Below are 24,669 nucleotides of genomic sequence, written 5' to 3'. Positions count from 1 at the left end.
TGACACTCTTTTTTTCCGAAGCACTTTTCTGTGCCACTGAAAACGTCAGACATCACTCTCGTGTTACTACTTGTATAACAAAGATTTTGTAAATCTAGTGACTGAATTTTCATCATGTGTGGTAAGTTAAGATTCAGTTGTAAGCTTACTTCATACAGGGACTTCCTTCGTTTCCAAGAATATTAATTTCCGCCATTCGATCTAAGCCCAAGCCTCAAATTCTTGTGAGCACATGTTGAATACATAATTTTCCCCGTTTCTTAATCGACATTGCTTCTTCTCTTTAGGGATATTTGCATATCTAAACTTCTGTGTTCCACGAAAAAGGAAATACATTCTGGAACTTCTGATCAGTGGTCTTCAGCGACTGGAATATCGAGGTTACGACTCTGCAGGTTTGTTCATTTTGTTCCGTCCGATCTCTTCCTCAGTTGTTTTGTCGTTGTGTACTCTAATCACTCATTGTTCTGTTTTACTACAGGAGTTGCATTCGACGGAGTTGGGAAAATGAGGTAATTCTTGCATCAGGTTTTAGAATTGCCCACTCCGATTAATGGGACATAAATTCGAGTATAACTAAATAAACTGTCGTATGCCACAGCACAAAACTCGGATTGTTGCTCGCATTGAACTTAAGCTTACTTGTTTCAAAGGTCTCTTGATTTCAAATAATGTCAACCCGAGGAAGAATCGTAAAGGTTTTACTTCCCTTAGCTACAATTGCTAAAGTATAGTACAGTTTTTTGTTGTGTCTCATGATTATTCATCGTGAGATTGCCAACGTGGACTACCATGTAAATAACGTCTTCGTATCCAAGTGCTTTTTATGCAGTTGGTAGGAATGTCGTAAATCTTTTTATCCTTATTGTTTGTTTTAAGGTTACAGTATACCCTCGAGTCGGCAATTTTCTTCAAATTTGGCTTTTTGGGTCAAAGTGTTGGTCGAAGATTAATCTCTAATTTCTGAAAAAAATTTTTGAAAAAGGCGAAATATTGGGGGGAAAATGGCGGTTTTTCTTTTTCTTCGGAAGTAAGAGTTTACTTCTTGATTGACAGCCCTATGGTGCATATGCAATCAACCGAGACGATTTTCTCGAGAATTACCTGTATGGATGTCACGAATTGACTTCTCAGTTGATCAGTCCTGTTGTTCCAACTACCAAGCATTCTGGTATTAGGTGTAACTTACTCTATTAAGTTATAAGTAAACATAGACCACGTTAAAAACATAAACCACCTTGAAAAAGTAGAAGACAGGGAAGAACAAATGAAAATAGAGCAATGAATGAAGAAGTGAAAGTTCACAACATGGATGAAACTATAGCTATCATATAAGGCGTGAAAAAAAATCGCGGTAAGAGAAAAGAAAGGTTCTGTAAAAATTTTGGAACTTGACAGCAATAACAGGGATGTTGACAGAGACTCTTCTGATGAGTCTGATATCCACGAATCGTCAGATTCAATAAGACCATTTGAAATATTATCCATGCACAGTTGAGCACACACAGTTGCTCCACAGTGCTTTCTTTTGTTTGTTTTCTTCGCCCAGCCACTCTAGCATTCTTATCCTTTTTAGTCTTCCCCATTTTGTCAGACCAGCTTCAAAAAAAACCAAGCTACAGAAAAATTATTTCTCCTCCTTTAGCGCCTCGAGAGCGTTGCAAAACACAAGGGTTTTTTGGAGATTTGTACGTAGATTTCACCAGGAGGTTAACGGTAGTAACTTTCCCTCCACTGATTGGCTCAATTATCTGAGAACCCAGTTGAAGGCGTTTGGGGGCGGAGTTTGTTTGTAAAGCAGAAGATTTTTCTTAGCGCTGTTTCCTTGAATAAATTTTTTCGCTTGAAGCAGGTACTTTAAAAAGTTATAACTCAAAGGGAGTTTGTTCAATTGCCCTCAAATTTGGACAGTAGCTAGTTTAACATATAACCTACAGAAATGTGTCTGTGAATTGCAAATTTCGAAATACTCCTTCTTCGAGAGCGATTTTTTTATGATCACTCCACATTTTTTTAATCCCATTTCGAAAATGTTCTTTAACTTTTTACTGCAATTGAATATGCCAAAACGCAGACACTTTTTTTAAGCGCTTTGGACCCTGAAACCGAGGAAAAAATTAAATAGGCAAAAAACAAAATTCGCTTTGACTTGTAACTTTCAAAAGGTGATTTGGGTGCTCACATTTAGGGTCGTGAAAAATTCGACAATTCATTTTATTTCAAAATTCTTGGTATAGTTTGATAGCCAGCTCTATAAGCTTTAATTTGACATTGGGGTTTAGGTATCTACAGCTTAAACTGCAGGCGCTACGTCGCTTGCACGCGAGACACCCCTGAAGGTATACGGTAACCTTAAGCTGGCAAGAACATCGACAATATCATCTTGACACTGCAATCTATATTAGACCAGGTGTACACCTGGTGTCAGTCTAACAGATTAATAGCCCACGAATCGAAGCCTGAAGCCCTGTTAATTTTGAATCAGAGCTTTATTGGCCCCTTGCCATGGTTAACATATGGTAACAGCACTATCGATTGCCAACGTGGACTACCATTTGAAGAACGTCTTTGTATCCAAGTGCTTTTTATGCAGTTGGTGGGAATGTCGTAAATCATTTTATCCTTATTGTTTATTTTAAGTTGGTAAGAACATCGACAATGTTATCTTGACGCTGCAATCTATATTAGACCAGGTGTACACCTGGTGTCAGTCTGAAGCCCTGTCAATTTTGAGTCGGAGCGTTATTGGCCCCCTGCCACGTTTAACATGTGGTAATAGCACAATCGAGTACAAACTAAATCATCTAAATGTCTTGGGTTAACAATTGACAACAAGCTATCATGGCAAGAGCACATCAGGAACATTGGTAAGTCATTCAGCAAGAAAGTGGCAGTCTTGAAACGGATAAAGTTTTTACTGCAACCAATTTTGGAAACTATTTACTATAAAACAATCATCCCCAGTGTTTTGTATGGTGGTGTAAGTCTGGGGGTTTTGTTCTTCAGCCTTGATCGATGATATCAGTCAAATTCATTTAAGTGTCATTGTCAGAGAAAACCAGGCAGTACTAAAAGATCGAGGTCGGCCGTTCACCTTCATCTTTTCACTGTACAAAAGCTGCCCAAAAAGATTAACAACCATGACATTTGCTGAGGTAGGCTTTCGTTTTTCTTCGAGATATCACCACATCATGATTTTGGGCTCTCAAGCAGTTGAAAATAGCCAAAATTTCGGGCAACTTTAGGTGAGCCTAAAAGACACTTCGCACAAATTCCAGAAACTCTTATTTTTGTATGATAATATTTGTCCCTTTACTGAGATATATTTGAGGTCTTTCACTTTTCGACGGTTTTTAGGAGGTGCCAAATATCACCGCCGAATTGCTAATTAGTGTGACCTGAATTTTCATTTTCAGCAAGTTGTTTTTCAAAGTGCAGCAGTTTATTTCCACAGAAAAGTAATTTTGTGATAATCTCTTGCACTGTTATCAATATCCGGTTGAGTTAAAATTGGTATCTACAAGCAAATCGGAGTAATTGGTCTCGCAAAGTCCAAAAAAAAACATTGGTCAGAAATATTTCCTGCCAAATATTTAGCGAAAAATATCACCTCATTCTGACTTTCTGTGATTGTTATTCATGATTTACTGAAAGATCTGCAAAAAAATAGTTAGCTGGACTGCAGAAGAGAATTTTTAAGCTGTGACATCGTCGTTAACCTAAGCAAACATTTCAAACTCGCCAAATCCTTACCGTCTAGGCTAAATTTTCCCACGAAAATCTATTTTTAACGTTGCGCTGCATGGAAAAACAAATTGGATCCTCAGTTTGGTGGTCTTTTTTGCTGTTGTGTAGAACAAACTGCAAGTTAATAGTGAGCGAACCTTTACCCTAAATTTAATTTTGGGACTTCTGCAAACCCCTTGTTTACATCTATTCCTCGTTTTTGGATGGCATGACGTGTTACAGATTTAATGGTAAGACTTCGAAATGTCAATATTTCCTAAAAGTTCCTCCGTGTTTTTGAAAACATTAACTGTTCTTTCAGATCAGAAAAATTGCCTAGCATTGCGGGTGGTGGGTCAGTTTTTCTTCAGTTATTAGCATGCAAACAAGAGGGTCAAGTAAAGAGGTCAGAGGTGGTGTCTATTTGGCGCAGCAGAATGTAAACAATGAGGAAATACAGACTACGACAAAACTCCGCTGCTATTCGACTTACGAAATGATCGAAAAGGACAGACAACTGGAGTAAGCATCTCAATACATGAAATTGTCGCTAGGTCTGCAGGATTGCCAGCGGAAATCTTTCTTGCTATCATAGTCTTTTCGCAGGTTTGTACACCATCTTGTTTTCCGTTTCATTTCCTTCCTTTATTACCTTGTGCATGGAATTGACTTACGACCACTTGCTATGAAGGTGACTTGAAGTGTCTTGAAAACCCAGACCCAGAAAACTCTTAATTTAGCAGAGTTAATCCAAGCATAAGGATTTGCAGTATAAAATATCTGAAACTGTCACGCAATGCACCTCGAGCCATTGTCACTAACCTTGGAATTTAAATGGCTTTTAAGTATAAAATAAATTTCATCAATTTGGTTTATACTTATAAAGCAACCAAAAAAATATACGAATGCTGGGTATTATTTTCGTGATCCGAGCAAAGGAATCTACCACCATGGGCTGCTTTTTTCCCCCCTCTCTCTGCAGATTGTGCCTGTCACATTGTATGGACGAACAGCAAATAAGATGTCTAGAAGCAATCCACAGTAAACACGCTGCGAAAAAGAGTTGTGATATTTTTCGAGACTGAGTTTTCGAGACACACAGAGAGTCTGACTTTTTTGGGTCTGAGTTTTCGTTTTCGAGGGTCTCAGTTTTACAGGTCTGAGTTTTCAATCTTGCAACTCACTCAGCTGGTTTACATGTAAATGTAAAAAATAAAAACAACTTTATGTAATGAGTTCTTAGAAAACTACATCAAATTGAAATGTCTCCTAGGAGAGCAGATTTTTCTTCCACATTCTTGCAAACAGCGTGTGAGTGGTGGTGAGATGGGGGGGAGGGAAGTCCCCTCTCTATTGCCACTATGCAATGGTATTTCTTCGTGGCCTCATTGTTCTACCTCAGCACCCTCCTTGAATGGGGTATGAAGGATATACATACTACTGCCTGGACAAATATCGTTTCTTTTTTAACAATCCATTTCATCATTTCGTTTTATTTTTGACATTCAGATTATTTGAACCATTTTGTTTTTGTAGATATTCTTTCGTTACCATCCCGGTTCTCTTAACACGGATACAACTACATTTTGGCTGGGTTAATGAAAATTAATTTGCCTTCGCAAGATTTTTTTTTCATAAACCACCTCAAAACTATCTCAATTAATCTTCAGAGCAACTCAGTTGTGTGCGAAATGTAATTCAATTTACGTTCCTGGATCACAAACATGCAATCTCGTTCTCTACGAACTTTAAATAGTTGTCTTTAACAACAGTAGAATTAACAAGAAATTATCAATACTAATTTGGATGTAATTTCGTTGCATTGAGGAGGTTTTGTGGTGATATGGACAAGAGCGACATTATGTTACTTTTGTTGAAAGTAAATGTTTCAGAGCGGAAAACAACACGGTGTAATAGTAACCTGCGGCGCCAATTGCGTGCACAAGGTAATAGAGGAAGGAAATGAAGCGGAAAACAAGACGGCGTAGAAACCAGCGACAATACAAATGACAACAATGAAGGCAAGGAAGATTTCTGCTGGGAATCCTGACCTAGCAACGATTACACATATTGAGATGTTTATTCCAGTCGTCTGTCCTTTATGATCATTTCGTAGGCTGGATAGCAGTGAAATTTTGTCGTAACCTGTATTTCCTCATTGTTTACATTTGACGTCTTTCCTCAACCCTCTTGTTTGCACGCTGATAACTGAAGAAAAACTGACCTGCCACCCACAATGCCAGGCAATTTTTCTGATCTGACAGAACAGTGAATGTTTTCAGGAACAAGGATAAACCTTTAAGTAAGATCGACATTTTGAAGTCTAGTCATCTGATCTTTGAATCTGGAATGCGTCATGCCTTTTAAAAACAAGAAATAGATGTTAACAGGAGGTTTGCAGAAGTCCCAAAATTAAATTTAGGGTAAAGGTTCACTCACTATTAACTCGCAGTTTGTTCTACACAACAGCAAAACAGACCATCGAACTGAGGATCTACTTTGTTTTTCCATGCAGTGTGACTTTAAAAATAGATTTTCGAGGGAAAAGTTAGCCCAGCAGTGGTAAGGATTGACAACAATGTCACAGCTTAAAAATTCTCTTCTGCAGTCCAGCTAACTATTTTTTACAGATCTTTCAGTAAATCATGGATAAAAATTGCAGAAAGTCGGAATAAGGTGATATTCTTCACTAAATATTTGGTGGGAAATATATCTGACCAATGATTTTTTTTGGATGTTGCAAGACCAATTACTCTGATTTGGCTGTAGATACCAATTTTAACTAAACTAGATATTGATAACAGTGCAAGAGACTATCACAAAATTGTTTTTCTGTGGAAATAAACTGCCGCACTTTTAAAAAACGACTTGCTGAAAATGGCAAAAATTTGAGTCACTCTCATAACTGATACGGCGGCGATATTTGGCACCTCCTAAAAACTGTTGAATTAAAGCGAAAGACCTCAAATATAACTCAGTCAAGGGACAAATATTATCACCCAAAAATAAGAGTTTCTGGAATTTATACAAAGTGTCTTTTGGGCTCACCTAAAGTTGCACGAAATTTTGGCCATTTTCGACCGCTTGAGAGCCCAAAATCATGATGTGGTGATATCTCGAAGAAAAACGAACGCCTACCGTGCAAATGTCATGGTTGTTGATCTTTTCAGATAGCTTTTGTACTGTGAAAAGACGAAGGTAAACGGCTGACCTCGATCTTTTGGTACTGCCTGGTTTTCTCTGACAATGACACTTAACAGCAACAAGAATTATTTACAATCTACCCCATAGCATCCACAGTGTTGACATCATGAATGCTCCACACTGGAACTCTGTTGTTTCATTTTACATTAAGAGACTTTTAGTTATTACTTACAATAATTAGCATGGAAGTACACTGTAGTATTGAACCCCTAAATGACTTAATAACGAAACCTGAGACTAATAATTTTAGAAAGTCCTTATAATTATGTTGAGGTTCATAGACCAAGAACAGAAGTGGGAAGATCTTCCTTTAAACATAGAGCTGCACTATCCTGGAACCTCCTTCCGGATGACATCAAGAACTGTTCAAACCTGACCTCTTTCAAGAGGGAACTTAAGGAAAATAAGAGTATTCTAAAATCTATCAGTTTTGCTAAAGCTTCCTGCAGCATTTCCAACAAATCTTTCAACTTTAATATTTTTAATATTTTGATTATTTTAAATGTTGACTTTTGAATATTTATCTATTTCAGCTATCATTATTTTTTCATCCATTATCATTTAATATTTAACTGTATATTATTTAATCATTTTAGATAGTGCAGGTCCACATCAGGACTTAATGTCTTGCCAGTTTCCCAACCTGCTTTACCAAATAAATTATGTATGTATATATGTAAAATTCCATTTGGTTGAGTCACAATTCTGGGAATTTTCGGAAGTATAAACCGCCTCAGTTAATGGTTAACTGGCTTAAGCCAGTCAAGTATTAACTTTTAATCGGGTTATCTAAACAGTGAAGTCTTTGATCAGTGTATTGGTGGTAATGGACAGCTGTTATATTTTGTTAATATATATTTTTTAATAGTATATTCAGATGTGTTTATTGATGCATGCACTTCACAAGGTAATTAAAAAGTCATTATAAGTAGAAAATTACATTATCATGCTTGTCATTGTGTAAGATGAAAATGTTTTTGCCAACTTGTCATCATTTGTTATGATTATAATTACTCATAAATGAATCTACAATAACTTGTAACTGATTTGTGTTGTGTGGTCCGGAATTCAACTCCTCCACGTCTTGTACATAGCCAACTGATCAGCCCCCAACTAGTTGGGATTTTTTAACAACTTTCTTTTTATTTGCACTATTTTGTTGTTTATAAATTTTAAAAGGGTCACAATCAGGGGTGTCATTGAATGTTTTCAGCAGAAGGGCAACTGGTTTAAACAGGCAGGCAAAGCGTTTTGATTTGAACTTCTTCAAAAGAAAAAAATTCCTTAGATCATCCAACCAGGCTGGCAAAATCATCCTCACGTTCAGTGAATTTGCCCGGCCCTTATTATGAAACCCCTCCATAATGTAAACTACTGTTCCTGTATGTATCCCCTTTGTGACTACATGTAGGTATTGCATAAGGCCTCCACAGGGCACCTCCATTTTTTTGCAGTCTGTTGCTGCGAAATAAATATGAACTACTTGAGACACCAGTAAGTTTGTATAAACCTTTTATTTATTTCTATTATTATATAGGATTGTGAAGAAGCGAGGAAAGGTTGTTGCTCTTGAGGAAGAGATCCAAGGTAATGATTTGCGCCACACCTTGTGCTATCATGATGAAATGAAGTTTACAAATTAAAATTAAGCCTGGTTTTTATACTCGTGGATTCTGAGAAATGCAAGTGCAAAAACAAGAACATATTAAGTAGTGATCCAGATAAGAACTGTAGCATTTTCTGTTGTTCTGCGGCAATACGCTTTCCCCACATTGAAATGGTTGTGTTTCCACACAGAGAATGTATCAACCGATGGAAAGCAGGTTTATGAAATAATATGTATTTAAACTCTGTTTTGAAAGGTAGTTTCCTTTGTGTTAAAACATTTCAACCAATCACAACAGTCCTAAACAAAGACAATAAAAGCTTCCAATTTTCGAATGTTTCCCACGTAGGATTACTGTGATATTTAGACTCAAAAGAGGTTTTGTTGAAAGGAAGATAATTGATCAATTACAGATAAATGTATATTGAGCTACCTGAAGTTTTGGTAGAGTTTGCTGATTGAACCAATCAGAAGTATGATACAACAATAGCAAAGTTGCGCAAAAGTTAGCACCTTTTTGCATTCCTTGCTGCGTGGTGCTTTCCTTCTTATATGAATCATTACTTAAATTTCTAAACACCTTGATCTTTGTGTAAGCGCATGTTGAAAAGAAATTTCCGATAAGCGCACTCCTGAAAGAATGCCCAATTTCCTTCCACAATTTTTGAAGAGAATTTTCTCTAGAGCATCCTTTTTTAAGACCATTGGTAGTGGTTATTTACAGGTGTACGGTGCATAATAATTTATTTTTGATCAGCAAATATACTTGTAATATAATGTTTAGTTCCGGGAAAGATTCACGTGCATGTTTGTATTCTGATGCCAGATTCATAATTTTAGGCCTTTTTTAATCAACCATAAATCAACCATAAATCAACAATGCCATTTTTTTGTTTTCCAGGTCAAAGTGAATTTGACATAGATGAGGAACTTCCTATTCACTGTGGTATTGCACATACACGTTGGGCAACACATGGTGAACCAAGTGGAGTTAACAGTCATCCCCAAAGATCAGACGTGTCAAATGGTGAGCCAGCTGCCTTCTTGTTTGTAAGCCACACCATTTGCCAATTGGTTCTAAATATACATTTCTTTGCTTGTCATCACCTCTTAAAGCTGCAAACAATATAATGACAACTTGACCGTAAACCTTTGGTAGGTAGGTTTGAAATACTTAGTGCCAACTTTTACAAATTATCCACTGTCAGTACTGTCTGCAGTGTACAGTCAAACATCCTCTTACAGACACCTCCATAGTACAGACACCTATATTAACGGCAGTTAACTGAGTCCCAGCAAAACCTGAATTCATATATCAATCTCTTCCTCTTTAATGCGACCCCCTCCATCAAAAGGACACATCAGATCTTCCCCTTTGGTGTCCTTTAGAGGTTGGTCTGAAGGCCTCTAAGATTAATGATTTTGATTATAATTACTGTTTTCTGTTGTGATCTAATAGAATTTGTGGTAGTTCATAACGGAATTATTACAAACTACAAAGATATAAAGAAATTTCTGGTAAGAATTATGTGCAAGTACAGTTATGTTATTATTAGTTGATATTTTAATTACATAATGATATGATTGTTTAAACAAATAAAATTCTCTATTTTATTAATTATAAATTTCAAGTCTCCAGATAATGAGGGATGCACAAAGAGTAGAAATCTAATTTCTGCACTTTGAAAGACTCAAAATTCTTTGTCTTGAATTTTGACTTTTTAAACTTGTTCTTTAACACACAATGTACCATCAGTACATGGGGTATAGTTTGTGTCATTTTCCACTGATCCTTTGTTTGTTTTGTGATCATTGTTTTTATTGCCATTTACAGCACCGTTAGAATGTGTGGTCAGCCAGCAATTTTGCTCTCTACCTCACACTAGCTGGTGTTCATTAATGCTGACTAGCAACATATCCATAGAGCTCTAGTCTTTACTGGCTGTTAATTACAATAATTACTAATAGAGCAGTTTTCTATTGAGTTTTGAAAGTAATCAGGCAATTATTTTCATTGGTTTTGGCTTTACGATGGTTGGAGATTGGCTGAGTAGTCTAATTGGTTAGTAATTGGTTTGGTTTTATTTTTACGACACTCAATTGAAAACCGCTCTAATTACAATGATCATAATTACTTAATACTGGTAAATTATAGTTCCGTTTCCTTTCCCTCTATCCTAACTCTTTGTACATTGTTTAACCTACGTTGTTAATTTTAGTGTACTTTGGTTTCTCTTTCTTCTATCCATTGATAGCTTTTGAACCTCTAGTATTTCTGTGTTCATTTTGTTATCACTGAGCTCTTGGTCACTTTCTCTTTAACAGGAAACCAAAGGATTTCACTTTGAGTCTGAAACAGATACAGAGGTTATTCCTAAGCTGGTGAAGTATTTCTATGACAAAACGGTAAATTTTATCTTCTTTGATCATCTTGTAGCAATTGAAAATAAAATAACTTATTAAAATAAATATTGTCTCTTCCATTTGTTAATTTATATTATTTCCAGTAATATTTGTCTCGTTTTCATTTTGTTTTCAACAGAAAAAAGAAGGCCAAGACTTGGAGTTCAGAGAGCTTGTGGAGATGACAATACAACAACTGGTGAGCTCAGAATTTTAATTGTACAGTATTTGTTGTTGGTCATTGACCAACTGGGCAACAAAGTTTTAAGTGACACTGGATCAAGCTGTCTGCACTTAAGCCCTGCTTGGCTGCGTTTTGATGGTTAATCTTTGGGTGAGACACAGTGGCCTTGTGATTCGTGCGCTTGACTCCAGATCAAGCAGTCTGGGTTCATGCCCTGGCCAGGGACATTGTGTTATGTTCTTGGGCAAGACACTTTACTCTCACAGTACCTTTCTTCGCCCACGTGTATAAATGGGTACCAGTGACCTTAATGCTGGGGGTAACTCTGCGATGGACTAGCATCCCATCCAGGGGGGAGTCAGTAGAAATACTCCTAGTGGCTTCATGTTACAGAAAGCAGGATAAGCTCTGGCCTGATGGGCCACTTGGCTCATATTATGCAGACTTTACCTATTTTAGGGGGTGAGACAGAGCTCAATGTTGCAACCGTTGGGGTCACCAATGCAACCAAAGTTTTTTCACTGGTGACTAACTTTCCTTGCTTTTCACTGAAATACTTTTGCTGGCGACTAAAGCTGAAAACTTAAGAGCCAGCGGACCCCAAGGATTTTTCCTGAAAGTGGCGACCTGTGAGACATTATCCTCCAACTCTCTACAGTAGGAGATAAATAAACAGTCCCAGTGGAAATGAAAATGCTGCCGGAGGGGATGGTCACCTATGGGGATATGGCTAGCATCATATCCACAGAAAATTCTCTTTGTTCCACTTTGTAGTTAGTAATGATAAAGTAAAAGAAAAGTAGAGGATGTAGTTACACAGTATTGTGTTTTGCTTTAATTGAGTAATGCACATTTTTGTTGTGTATGTGTTTAAGTGGGGAATTCCACAGAAAATGTAACTGCCAACAACATATATCAATTAATTTGCAGTTGCCAGAGTGCCTGAGGTGATGGCTACTGACAGTTCAGACAAGTAACTTAGTTATAGCTGTTGGTGGTTATGTAAACCAGATGCTTGTGAATTTATTTGTGGTGTATTGTTTCATTTCACAGGAAGGAGCATTTGCACTTGCTTTCAAAAGCACCAAGTTTCCAGGGGAAATAGTGGCCACCAGGTTTGTTGCTGTATATAGCAGTATGATCACAGAGCTCGAAAAAAACTTGGACTCCAGCTTGCCCTTCCATTCGGACAAGTAGCTCTCAGATTTTGCTTGCCCTGGGCAAGTCTTAGTTTACTTTTTATTAATTTAGTTGTCTGATTTGACATACAGTACCTGAGTCCTTGCCCATTGGACAAATGACAATGTTACTTAAGATACTTGCCAGAAACCTAAATGTGCTTGTCTCAGATGACTGGACAGCACTTTGTTCAAGCCCTGTTAACTAGTTATCAAGAGATATTCTTTAAGCCCCATTATTATGTGATTATATTTTTTGGAAATAATGTACACTTGAGGACTGCTCAGGTCTGTTAGGTGATTGTCCAGGGTTTATCAGCATGCATACTTCAAAAAAGGAGTCGTGTCATTATAAGTGCGTGTAAGAAATACACTAGCGTAATTATAATTATTGACTCCAATTTCTTGAGTTAGTACCCAACATTGGCTATCAAAGAAACATGCTGTTCATCCAAATTCTGTGAAGGTTCCATTTTGCAGTTAGCATCCTCTAACTTTTCTAAGAATTTTAGTACGATAAGTGCTTTTTCGAAAGTTAATTATCTAGAGTTTAAAAGTTCTGAATTTTATTTGGCTGGCATGTTAAATTAGTTCAGAAAAAAAGAATGTCAATGTACACTAACTTCACATCCAGATCCAGGATACATTTTTCCTGGAATGACTAATGACTTGCTTTGAGAGAAGAAATTATTTTTAGCCTTGTTTACATAACCTAACACATTACAGATGTTGTGTACTGTGCACTGTAGTGACAGATTTGATAAACTGATCAGAATTTGTTTTGTCTGCATGTTTTGTTTTTTTTTTTAAGACGAGGCAGTCCATTACTCATAGGAATAAAGAGTCAGTTTCCCTTGAAAACAGACCGATTGCCAGTTGTCTACAGTTCAGGTTGGTCGTTATATGATGCCTTTATTCTATGTCATCATCACTACCCCGAGAATTGTAAAATTACACCAAACTTACATGTTCCTGTAAGTTGAAGTTTGATTGGGATTCTATAGAGTCATCGAACTGCACCAAGGGATCACATACCTACAGTAGGGCAATCCATGATATTAATATGATAAATAGATAGATACTGGCACCTGGTTAGACCCACCCATTTACCTTTGGTGCTACCGACATTACAGTTCCTAAACAGTCCAGTTTACTTTATGGTGAAAAGACTGTGACATTTGGCTGTACATGGCGGTTATGCACATGTGTCTAATGTGATCCCTTGGTACAGTTTGATGACTGGATAGAATTGCAATCAAATTTCAACATTGAAAGCTGTGCTTTGCTGGCCATGTTATTATCCTAGTGGCTTCATGCTACCAAAACCAGTGGAAAGTAAAACACTCTCACTGATAGTCACAAAACTGGACTGGATTTTACCTCCAGGCTTAGTACATGTTACCGTCATTTTTTGCAGATAATTCATCTGACGTAGAACCTGAAGCAGCTGACTCCACATTTGCTACAATGAATGGTCACAGCTGGTCAAGTTTGGTTTCAAATAAGGACAGCCCAATTGAATTTTACTTTGCATCAGATGCAAGGTATGTTAAATAAAAGGCTTGATGTTGCTTCATTGATATTCTGAAATCATCTTTTTGAAAGAAAAATTAAAATTTGTTTTCTTACCCAGCCATGGAATAGGTACAATTGTCATCAGGAAAAAAGTTCTACATCTAGCTTATGTTAGTGCTTAATTTTGATTTTATTACAACATACTTGTAATATCAGCTGTATTGTCATTTGAATACCAAACTCAACTCAATTTTAATTACTATTATACAGCGCTGTTATTGAACATACTAACAGAGTAATCTATCTGGAAGACGATGATGTCGCCGCCATCAGCAGTGGAAGTGAGTGGCAAAAAAGATATGCAAAAGTTATTGTTTAGAAACCATACATGTAAATTTAAAATGTTAAGTCAGACTCACATTATTTAACCATGACTGGTTCCAGATTTGTCAATACATCGCATCAAGTATGGAGATGCATCTGAGGAGAATTATTTCAGGGAGGTACAAACCCTGCAGATGGAGCTGCAGCAGATCATGAAAGGTGACGGGCACAGTTGCTAGTCAAACTTGTACTTGTTACTATTAACTAACAACAATTTAATTGTAACTCATTTTGATATAATTATAAGTAATTATTGATATAATTCTAGTAATTAATTATGATTATAATAATGATTAATAATATTAAGACAAGCATTCTGTAAGCATTTTGATGTGGTATTTACTGTGATTCATTATTTTTAATGTAATTATGATTAAAGATCATATAATTCTAACTAATTTTGAGTATAATTAATAAATATTAAAGCAAGCATTCTGTGAGAATGTTGATGCAGTATCTACTGTACTTCACTGTAATTTTAAAGTGTTGGGAACACCAGGAAAGTTGTTAGATGCACTGAGTAGCTATGATTTTACATTGTGAAAAAAATGATCATTTACCTTTAGGAAACTACAGCTCCTTTATGCAGAAGGAAATATTTGAACAGCCAGAAAGTGTTGTGAACACAATGAGGGGCCGAGTAAACCTGGAATCAGGAAGTGGTAATTTTCTTCTCTAATTATTATAATTAATAATTGTTGTTTCTTATTTTTACAGATTTCACTGAATTCTTTTATGGAAACAATTAAATTATGAGCTTGAGATTTCATTCATGTGATAGTCGACAATGGCACAACCCTACTCAACTATCGTGCATAGAAATCAAGAGCGAATGATCTAATAACTACAAGTTGTTTGAAACTTTTTTCTAAATTGTCTGCCATTTTGTTGACAACCAGACATGTATGTACTGCTAGGCTACCAGCTATCTACAACAGAATAGACAGTAAGTAGTGTAGCCAATCAGGGAATGACATTCATGATAGAACATTGTCTGGTAGATTTATTAAGTAGTACTCTTTCATTCTAATAGAATTTTTTATTAATAATATTTACTGTGACAGTGCGACTTGGTGGTCTGATGTCTCATATTGATACAATTCGCCGATGCCGTAGGATACTGATGATTGCCTGTGGCACAAGTTATCACAGTGCTTTAGCTGTAAGTATGTCAACAGTACTGGAATGAAATACCATGTTCAGCTGCGTCAATCTCTCTTGCGCTTGTACAGCCACTCATGCTATTTCAATATTGACAAAAAAGCGTGAAAAGTATTCATTTGAGAAGCTATCCAAGCCCAGGTTTCTTTTTCAGTATCTGTTTTTGGTGTTTCTGTTTCTACCTCTATTTAGCATAAGTTGAGCTTTAATTTAAATGTTAATTTCAAGCCAGCTAAATACTGTATCTTCTTTTATGATAACTGCAGAAATTCTTGCGCACTCATTGGCTAATTTTCATTGTCAATATAGACAGACACATGAATTTACAATTTATGCGATGCGTCAATGAGTGAGAGTGAGTGCGAGAGCGGACAATTTGACAATTTGTTATTGTAAAAAACAAATGCAGTTGACAATGAATCTCGTTATAACATCATCAAAGTAGTCTGCGGATCCACTCACCCATCACCTTGTGGATCCACAGCTACTTTGACAATGTTAACTTATGATGAAATTCATGATCAGTAACAGAACAGAAGCATGAAAAACTGACATCAATTTGTTAAATCACAAGACTGAAATTAACTTGTATTAGCAAATTAGTGAATTGTTTAATTAATGTTAACTATCGATCATTTCAACGACAGACAAGGCAATTGTTGGAAGAGTTGACAGAGTTGCCAGTTGTTGTAGAACTGGCCAGTGATTTCCTTGATCGGTCGACACCAATCTTCAGAGATGACGTTTGCTTCTTCATCAGTCAATCAGGTAATCATTTGTTCATTGTAAGCCCTAACTTAACCCAAACATTTTGTTAAGAAGTTTGCTTTTGTTTAGTGAGAGAGTGAAAGTTTTGATTATAGTACAGGGTGTGTACAGTAACTCTAGCGTAAGTAGGATGGAAAGCCCACAGGAGTTGTAAGAAAAGAGTGCTGGAAGTGGACAGCAACATAGGTGAGGTCCATAATGACTCAAAATAAAGATGTTCCATTCTGATTTTAAAAAGGATGTTAAAACAGTACTGATCAGAAGAAACCTAACAGGGAACCCTTGACAGAACATGTTCTGTTGCCGTTCCACGCGTGTTCCTGTTCTTTATCCATGCCGTATCCGTTGTGTATCTGTTCCGTATCCATTCCCTATCTGTTCTCTATCCATTCTGTTCAGTTCCTGATAGTGTAACTTACTAGCATGCATTCTGAAGAAGGCGTTCTCTTATAGTTTGCGTTCTAGAGAACCATTTTTTCCATTTTTTGATCTGTTACTGTTCCATATCCATTCTGTATCCGTTCCATTTCCGTTCGGTATCCATTTGGTATCCATTCTGTATCCGTTCTGTACTCGTTCCGTTCGAGTTCTTGTACCCGTTCTGTATCCGTTCTGTACCCGTTCGCAAATGCGTTCCCTGTTAGGTTTCTTCTGAGCGGTACTGTATCCACATGAGTCATCTTGACCAACAAGCTCGGTCAATCATGAATTTAGTAACATGCAGGACACAGCAAGCAATAATTTTTGCGATCAGGCAAGATAGCCCCATCATACAACCTGTACCTTCTTGGGCAACCAGTTACAGTGCAGGATTTCGGGAATATCTTGGAGGTAGCCATATAATCATAAATAAATTATTGTTACTGACAGTAAATAAATCCCTTGTGTTATGATTTCAGTGCATGGCAAGCTACTGTGTCACAAATGTTGCAAAATTTATGTATGTCAATGCCGCATGAACCTTCAAGCTATATAATTATACAGATTCTTCATCTAGAAAAAATGTTTATCGTCCTTTCAGGTGAGACAGCAGACACTCTGAATGCCTTGCGCTACTGTAAGGAAAGAGGAGCTCTTATTGTTGGCGTCACAAATACAGGTACAGCAGGTATTTATCAAGGAAATTAACAGCAATGCTGATCAATTGAGTAGCCAATTCGAGCTATCTGTAAACACGTATTTCACAATTCCCTTGCAAGTCATCTTGGTCGATTGCATTCAAGCCTTAGGGCTGTCAATCAAAAGGGAAACTTTTACTGCTGGCGAAAATGTAAAACTGCCATTTCTCTGTCAATTTTTAGTCTTTTTCAATATATATTTTTTTAAACTAGGAAACACACTTCATTCATTACTTTGCATTAAAAGTCCAAATTTGAATCTAAAATTCCCGATCTGAAGGTAAACAATAACCTTACAATAAGCTACTGCTTCTCCCATAGTATGAATTGATATTTAGATGAATTTATTGCTCTATTTCAGTTGGAAGCTCTATTTCCAGAGAAAGTATGTGTGGGTGTCATATAAATGCTGGGCCAGAGATTGGTGTTGCTAGTACAAAGGTACATTATTTTATGCTTAACTGATGAAGAAATGACTAGGCTGCCAATTCATTCTTACAGCTGACCTAGGTTTGTAAACTGGTGTACACAAAGGTACTGTCTGTATTCACTATAGTCAAACCATCTGTACTGGTCGCTAGATCTAGGACTGACAATCCTGGCTTCAGGAGTCTTAAGCCGACAGTACAAATTCACAAAAAGTTAGTTTAATTAATAATAAATTGAAAGTACTTGCAATTATAAAAATGGTCATTTAATCCGAAGATAGCTATTATATAGCTACACCTACTGTGCTATACTAACAACTCTTGTTTGTAGCCAGTATAACATGTGCTCTGATTCGCTAATTTAGGGCATTATTCTCGCATAACATTCAGTCTTTATGGGAGAATCTCAAACCTCTGCCTTGCTACAGGTATTGACCGAGCCATAGCAAGGTTTGAGATTTTCCCTTGAAGACTTCATTTGCATTTAATCATTAAGTAGTTATTTCCAGTAACTTCTGATTAGAATGATTCAACTGTTTTAAGGTGACACTCGTGACCCTTGCTAGAGTCTGTCCACTTAATAGAGGTGTCTGCTAAATAGGCTTGAACTTCATTTTACTTCAGATGTTGGGCAAAAAGTTTGGGAATCACATTTGGTTTTAGTTGTGAGAATTATTAGAAGAATTTTGCATGAAACATCTGGCAACCAGAGTACCAGAAAAATTCTCAAACAAGAAATGGCACCTGGGCATTGTATAATATAACTTACAAGCATTGTAGTACTATGTATTAGTAGACTTTATTATTTCTACATCCTCTTGTGTTCTGTTTGCAGGCTTATACCAGCCAGTTCCTTGCTCTAACAATGTTTGCGCTGATGATGTCTGAAGACAGAATCTCTATGCAACAAAGACGAAAGGAAATTGTTGAAGGAATGAGGCAATTGCCTGGTGAGTTTGTAATATGGAATTGCAAGATAAACATGTTTTGGTTTTTCTGTTGTTTGAGAAACTCTGACTTACTATATGTACTTTAGAAAAAAAAAAAGGTTTTACTCTTCAATGATATCCTATCAGTTGTTTTACAGGGGTTGTCATTGCTCATAAATTGCTCTTGAACTCCTTGACTTTTAAAATTTATTTCTCCTTCTTAAGAAAACACCTTGAAAATGTTCTTTTTTCTTCCCATTCCTAGACTGCAAGCAGTCTCTTTCTTTTTCACACAGCATGGTTTCCAAATCTTGTACCTTTAACATTTTGAATTACGTATTTCTATAATATATAATTTTTGTAAATAGATCTTATTAAGAAAGTTCTGAACCTGGATGAGGAGATTCAGTCCTTGGCACGGGAATTATATAAACAGAAGAGTCTTCTTGTCATGGGCAGGGGATTCCAGTTTGCTACATGCCTGGAAGGAGCTCTGGTAAAATTACTTTCTCTGCTCAAGATACCCATTAGTCAGATTTAAAAGGACTCAAACAAGTCTTGTTTAAAGAGTGATGTATCCAATAGTGAATGAATCTCTTAGTGACCATTTTTTTAGTTTGTTTTCAAACATGGTGTTACAGCAATTTTCAAGATTTTGTTCACCACTCTGCTAATAAAGGAATCAGTTTGAACATCTACTAAGTCTTAAGTGGCTACAAAAACAGAAAAATTGTTTAATTTTTCATGAATGCAATGCTTGTTGCATATGATGCTGGCTGTGTTGTTATTCTACTGTCTCAAGTTGGCTCCAATTTTAATTTTTCATCAATTTTTTACATGTATTTGAACACCTTTACTCTTAAACATTTATGCATAGCAATTGTCAAACAAATCAGGTTATTGTGCATCGACATCAAAGATTTTTGTGTGACAAGCATGTTACTGAATCTCTGTTACACTCGCCCAACTACGTTAATTTGTGTCCACAGAAAATCAAGGAGTTGACTTACATGCATTCTGAGGGCATCCTAGCTGGAGAGCTTAAACACGGCCCACTAGCACTTGTTGACAAAAACATGCCTGTTATTATGTTGGTATCAAGGGATGCTGTCTTTCAGGTTTGTTGTTCTGCTACCTATAACTTGAGAGAGACTCAGATCAAGCACAAGCTGTTCCTGGGAAGAGGGGAGCGGGGGGACTCCCTTGTGAAAAGTCTGGGATACTTGTCAGACAATTTGAATTAAAAACTCCAAAAGAGATCAATCTGGGTGTGGCTCAAGCTAATTTTGACCCCCAAAAGATACCACTTAAACTACCACCTTAGAATGGCACTTTTATGGTTTCTTTGAGAGCAGTCCAAAAAATTTAATATACCTTGATGGCTAAAAGTAGTGGTGTTTAATCCCGAACACCCCAAAGGGGTTCACACCCCAATGGGAGGTACAATAAGTGTCCCCGACCTTGTTGCATAGGGATCTCCCCCTAGGAAGCTGTTGACATAACAATGGCACAAGCAAAGAGAATATACTTTTCGAGAAATAAATATTTAAATGATTAGCAAGTGATTTTTGTTTGTGTCTTGGAATGTTTTCTTAACAAGAATAGACAACATTTTGTGTGTGTTTCTGAGTTGTGCCCGTTACTCTGCAAACTAGTTTTGCCTGCTAACTCATGTTTGACTGCTTTGGTTTGCCTTTCAGAAATGCATGAATGCATTACAACAGGTTACCGCACGTCAGGTAATGGTGTCAATATTTTTTTATGAGAATTTAAGGGTTTAAAAACTAAACAAGTGCTATGGCTTCCCTAATGTCAAATTCCTGTTGCTGTCAAATGTTGTATTCTCCCTATTCCATCGTGGTCAACTTAAAGTGTGTCATCTTTGGTGTTTCTTTTACAACTTCCCAAAGGGCTTTTACAAAGCGAGGGAACAATGACCTCAAGCAATGAAGGGAACAAGGGATAGTTTTAGTATAAACCTGATGGTACAATGGATATCTATAATACTTAGGGAACCTAAGCCAAAAATGTTAGGCTCAACCAATGGAATTTAGGCTAAACCACAGACACTGAGAATACAGGGCCACTTTTAATCATCCACCACACAAGCTGGCTTGTTTGGTTCATTTGCTCCTTTGCCATCCACTGCTGAGCCAAATGAGCCACTAAATATATAGACCTAGGGCTTAACGCATATATAGATTATTCCTCATTCTTTCATCCACTGCTGAGCCAAATGAGCCACCCGAGCCAAACGAGGCACTAAATATATAGACCTAGGAGGTAACACATATATAGATTATTTCTTGTTATTTCATCCACTGCAAAGCCAAATGAACCACTAAATATATGCATCTTCAAAAGTGGCCCTGTATTGTGTAGTTACTCCAGAATTTATTAATGGCAACTAAGGGGAAAAAATAATAATGTAAAACTTTTTTATGGTATCAAGGAAGCATGGTGTATCCCCTCCTGGGCAGGCCTGACAGTTAGTATTTGAACCACCATGAAGTGGTTTTCATCTCTAACTTTGTTCAAAGGTGAATTTGCACAATGCAAGAAACTCAATTGTTAAAATAATGGTTTTTCTTAGCTTTTTCAATAAAGAGATGCTGGATTTTGGCCGTCCTTAGGTTAAATTGTTCCTGCTATCGAACCTTTTGGTGATTTTCTTTCATTTGTAGGGCCGTCCCATACTTATTTGTAATGAAGGTGACGATGAAGTGAAAGGACATGCATTCCTAACTCTTGAGGTACCAAAGACTGTGGACTGTCTCCAAGGAATCTTATCAGTTATTCCTCTTCAGTTGCTGTCTTTCCACATTGCTGTTCTCCGAGGATATGATGTGAGTATTCACTTCTTTGTTGTATCTCTTTTCTTAGTTTCTGCCAAGTTATCTGTAATCATTTAAAATTAACTTCCTAGGGAATTTGCACAACAGAATATTAAAGTCACTTCACACCCCCTCCCTTGCTTGAAGTGATCGAGTCTCACAGGAGACAGTTTGGTACATGTACCAAGCGAAATGCTTACTGAATGGTAATATAATGGGGAATTCCTCTAGCCCCTAGTGCTTGATGACAGTTCTGTTAGTATTCCTCCAAAATTTCTATTCTAACCAGGCTTTTTGCCAGGATTTGAAAATTGGGTGTCCAAAATGTGCTATAAGGCCTGCTCAAATGAACAATTTATAAGGCAACATATGAAAAATAAAACAATTTTTCTTTAGTAAGTGGATGCCCATCTGGCTAAAAGCTTGATTCTAACTATTGTTAGGTTGTTTTACATTTTAATTGATGGAATGTTCTGGAATGTTTTGATTTCTGACCAGTGTTGTAATTTTGCAGGTTGATTGCCCGAGAAATCTGGCCAAGTCAGTGACTGTGGAATAAATTTCTCAATAATATTGAGAATATCAGCACCACTCTTTTAATATGTTAAAAACAGTTGGCCACCACTCATTTCTGTGAGGTTTTCATAAAGAACTTCATAATGCTATCATATTTTACAGTACAGTATCACAAATTTAGTATTAAGTTCAAAGTAATTAACTTAGCTTAACTCAAACTGCAATGAAACAGATGAATAATTTATTTGTTCGTGATTAAACACCAAATCGCCATCCATTTAATTGAGAATATATTAGATATTTATCAGTACATGCATGCAACTCCAGGAGATCTGAATACTGTAATCAGTGGTAATTATTTTAAAGAAGTTTTTTCCCAGGCCACAACAGTGATCTGTGGTCTGTGATGCATGTGGTGCATCATTAATAATAGACAACATAATTGCTATTAATAATGTAAGGAATTGATATTTTGAACAACAACCTACTGTAGACTATGCAGTTAGAGTTAGGAAATAATTTGGTCTAGTTCCCTGAATGGAATTTTCGGGAATGGTTTAATAATAATTATCAGAAAAATTGGGAATGGTGCAGAAAAATGGTCAGAATAGATTTTATTAGTGGATGGTGTCCATTTTCCAGTTTACTCTTACTAGAATTGTCAATAATTTGACAGCTACAAACTAAGTTGTGAACCTGCTATTAAGTTGACAAAACGTTGTGTAGAATCAGTAATGAACACCATATGGCTTTGTCTACAGTAGTCAGTAATAGTCCTTGGTACTTTACAGCATTTTACCACTTTGCAAATTTAAGTCCTTTGAAATGATTTGTATTTCCAGACTCACCTACCCCTGCTCACACTGCCCCCACCCCCCCCCCCAAAAAGAAATTTTAATGAAGATCAAATATTATTGTAGCTAGTTTAGATAAGGGTGGTGAAGAAGGGGGGAGATGATCATCAGGGTCATTGGACAGCAAAAGTGCTAACTATACCGATTTAACTTTGGGCTTTTGCATTTTTATATTGGATCAAAGTTTTACAATGCAGGTCAGGATAGATAAATAAATAGCCTTCTTAGCAATTTGAGTTTTATCTTGCTAAGCAGTCAGGTGGTTCTCTTTGCATTCACATTTTAGCAATGGCCATGGGCAACAGATTCATTAGTATATCAAATACCAGTAGAAGGGCAATTACCAACAATACTACTTTGACATATCAAAGTAACTACATTAAGAGTATCAATGATTGACATTTAGAACTTAGCATATAAAGTATTGGATCATGTACTTAAATTATAGAAAAACATATTTCCTTATCTCTCTGAATAAACCATTTTACAGTTGTCTGCTCAGTGACCTGGCCTTTAGATGGCAGCAAGGCTGGAGTTGACCTTGTTTTGATACAGACCTCGCTAGTTTTGTCATGTAAATGCACCCAGTTAGCATTAAAACAACTTTTTTTACACAACAAAAGCAGTGAGGTCTGTATCAAAACTAGGTCAACCCAAGCCTTGCTGCCATCCAAAGGCCAGGCCACTGAGCAGACAATTGTAAAATGGTCTATTGCATCTGATTATCTTGTTAGTATTTTCAAAGAAAATGATTTTGTGGACACTTGCTATGGAGATTAATATGAATTTAAAGGAGTTAGTCTATAATATCATAATTTCTGACAGTGGGAAATTAATTTTATATTATTGAACCTGATTTATTGGGACGTCTGAGCTATGTTGATATTTTTTCCTTTGGTGCTGAAAATTTTGGTTTAAAAAAAATTGGATTTGTAACAGTGCATATCAATCCCTGCTTGGGTTTATGGATTGTGCTGTAAAATTAAAGCAAATCCTTGCTGACTACAGTGTTTCCCTTTGGCTCATTAATTGGGGTATGACTTTGTTAAGAAAGCGTCATGTGAGATAAAAATTACCTTCAAACATTTATTAAACAGCTTTTGAAACTTAAGATCTGAGAATTTTGTATCTCCTTATGTGTGATGTTGAAGATGTCAGCATTCAAAAACCTATTGGGTGGCAGGAGCAGTGATCAACCCATACAAAAAATGCTCTATTAGCTCTTGGGGTGTTTTTGAAAATTCCTACATGTAGGTAGTTGTTACCACAACACCTCAACATGGTACTTTATTTCTAGTTTAGTTGCTTGACTAAATTGATTTTAAAAGTCAAAAAATCTTCCAAAGGAATCTGAAGTTCATGCTTGTACTTCTGCTTGGTACTGGCACAAAGTGATGCTGCGTTTATACAGTTTCCAGCAAGAATCGTGTGAACATGAACACCTAATAAGTACAAAATTATACCCGTAATCTGTGTGGGTGTTCTATGAGCCATTCTTTTTTGTACTGTAGCTGTTCTTTTTAGCCATCTGCCACCCTATTTGGAAATCTTCTCACAGGAAAATTAAGGTCCTAGTTTTCTCTCACAATATTCAAATTTTAATATATTGTGATGATATCGGATTTCTTTATCTGACCTAGTTTGAAATTTGGCCATATAGGGTGTTTTTGGAATACAATTATTATTGATGGTAATTTTTCATTAGCATTGTTCATGGAAGTTTAAAGAATTTGTCAATGTTTGTACTAGTGTGATAGAGCGATTGAAGGTTTGATTTTTAAATAAAGACTACAGGCAAATTTATGCGTTGTCTCATAATGCAGTGATGATGTTTGGCGATGTCAGTTAAACAAATAGATTC

At 36.5% G+C, this 24,669-nt stretch overlaps 1 protein-coding gene across 2 annotated transcripts; it reads left to right on the top strand.

The window, feature by feature from the left end:
• Nucleotides 1-13: 13 nt before the first annotated feature.
• LOC145500238 (glutamine--fructose-6-phosphate aminotransferase [isomerizing] 1-like) lies at nucleotides 14-24,623 on the top strand. 2 transcript variants are annotated; one of them, XM_081479753.1, is made up of 24 exons: nucleotides 14-121; nucleotides 288-395; nucleotides 482-512; nucleotides 8,468-8,517; nucleotides 9,438-9,563; nucleotides 9,996-10,054; nucleotides 10,862-10,942; nucleotides 11,079-11,138; nucleotides 12,177-12,238; nucleotides 13,113-13,192; nucleotides 13,719-13,845; nucleotides 14,087-14,157; nucleotides 14,261-14,359; nucleotides 14,767-14,862; nucleotides 15,265-15,362; nucleotides 16,009-16,129; nucleotides 17,151-17,237; nucleotides 17,609-17,688; nucleotides 18,511-18,625; nucleotides 18,973-19,100; nucleotides 19,594-19,722; nucleotides 20,305-20,343; nucleotides 21,289-21,450; nucleotides 21,953-24,623. In XM_081479753.1, the coding sequence occupies exons 1-24, from the start codon at nucleotides 115-117 to the stop codon at nucleotides 21,995-21,997; spliced, it is 2,061 nt and encodes a 686-aa protein (XP_081335879.1). In that variant the 5' UTR covers nucleotides 14-114; the 3' UTR covers nucleotides 21,998-24,623. The 2 variants fall into 2 exon arrangements, with proteins under 2 accessions (XP_081335879.1, XP_081335880.1); XM_081479754.1 differs by having other exon boundaries at nucleotides 15-121; nucleotides 17,151-17,228.
• The last annotated feature ends 46 nt before the right edge of the window (nucleotides 24,624-24,669 follow it).

The sequence above is a fragment of the Orbicella franksi genome, chromosome 10 (assembly GCF_964199315.1).
Source record: "Orbicella franksi chromosome 10, jaOrbFran1.1, whole genome shotgun sequence".
Classification (NCBI taxonomy): Eukaryota; Metazoa; Cnidaria; class Anthozoa; order Scleractinia; family Merulinidae; genus Orbicella; species Orbicella franksi.
The sequence above is the reverse complement of the archived record's forward strand: the minus strand, read 5'-3'. Positions and strand labels throughout refer to the sequence as shown.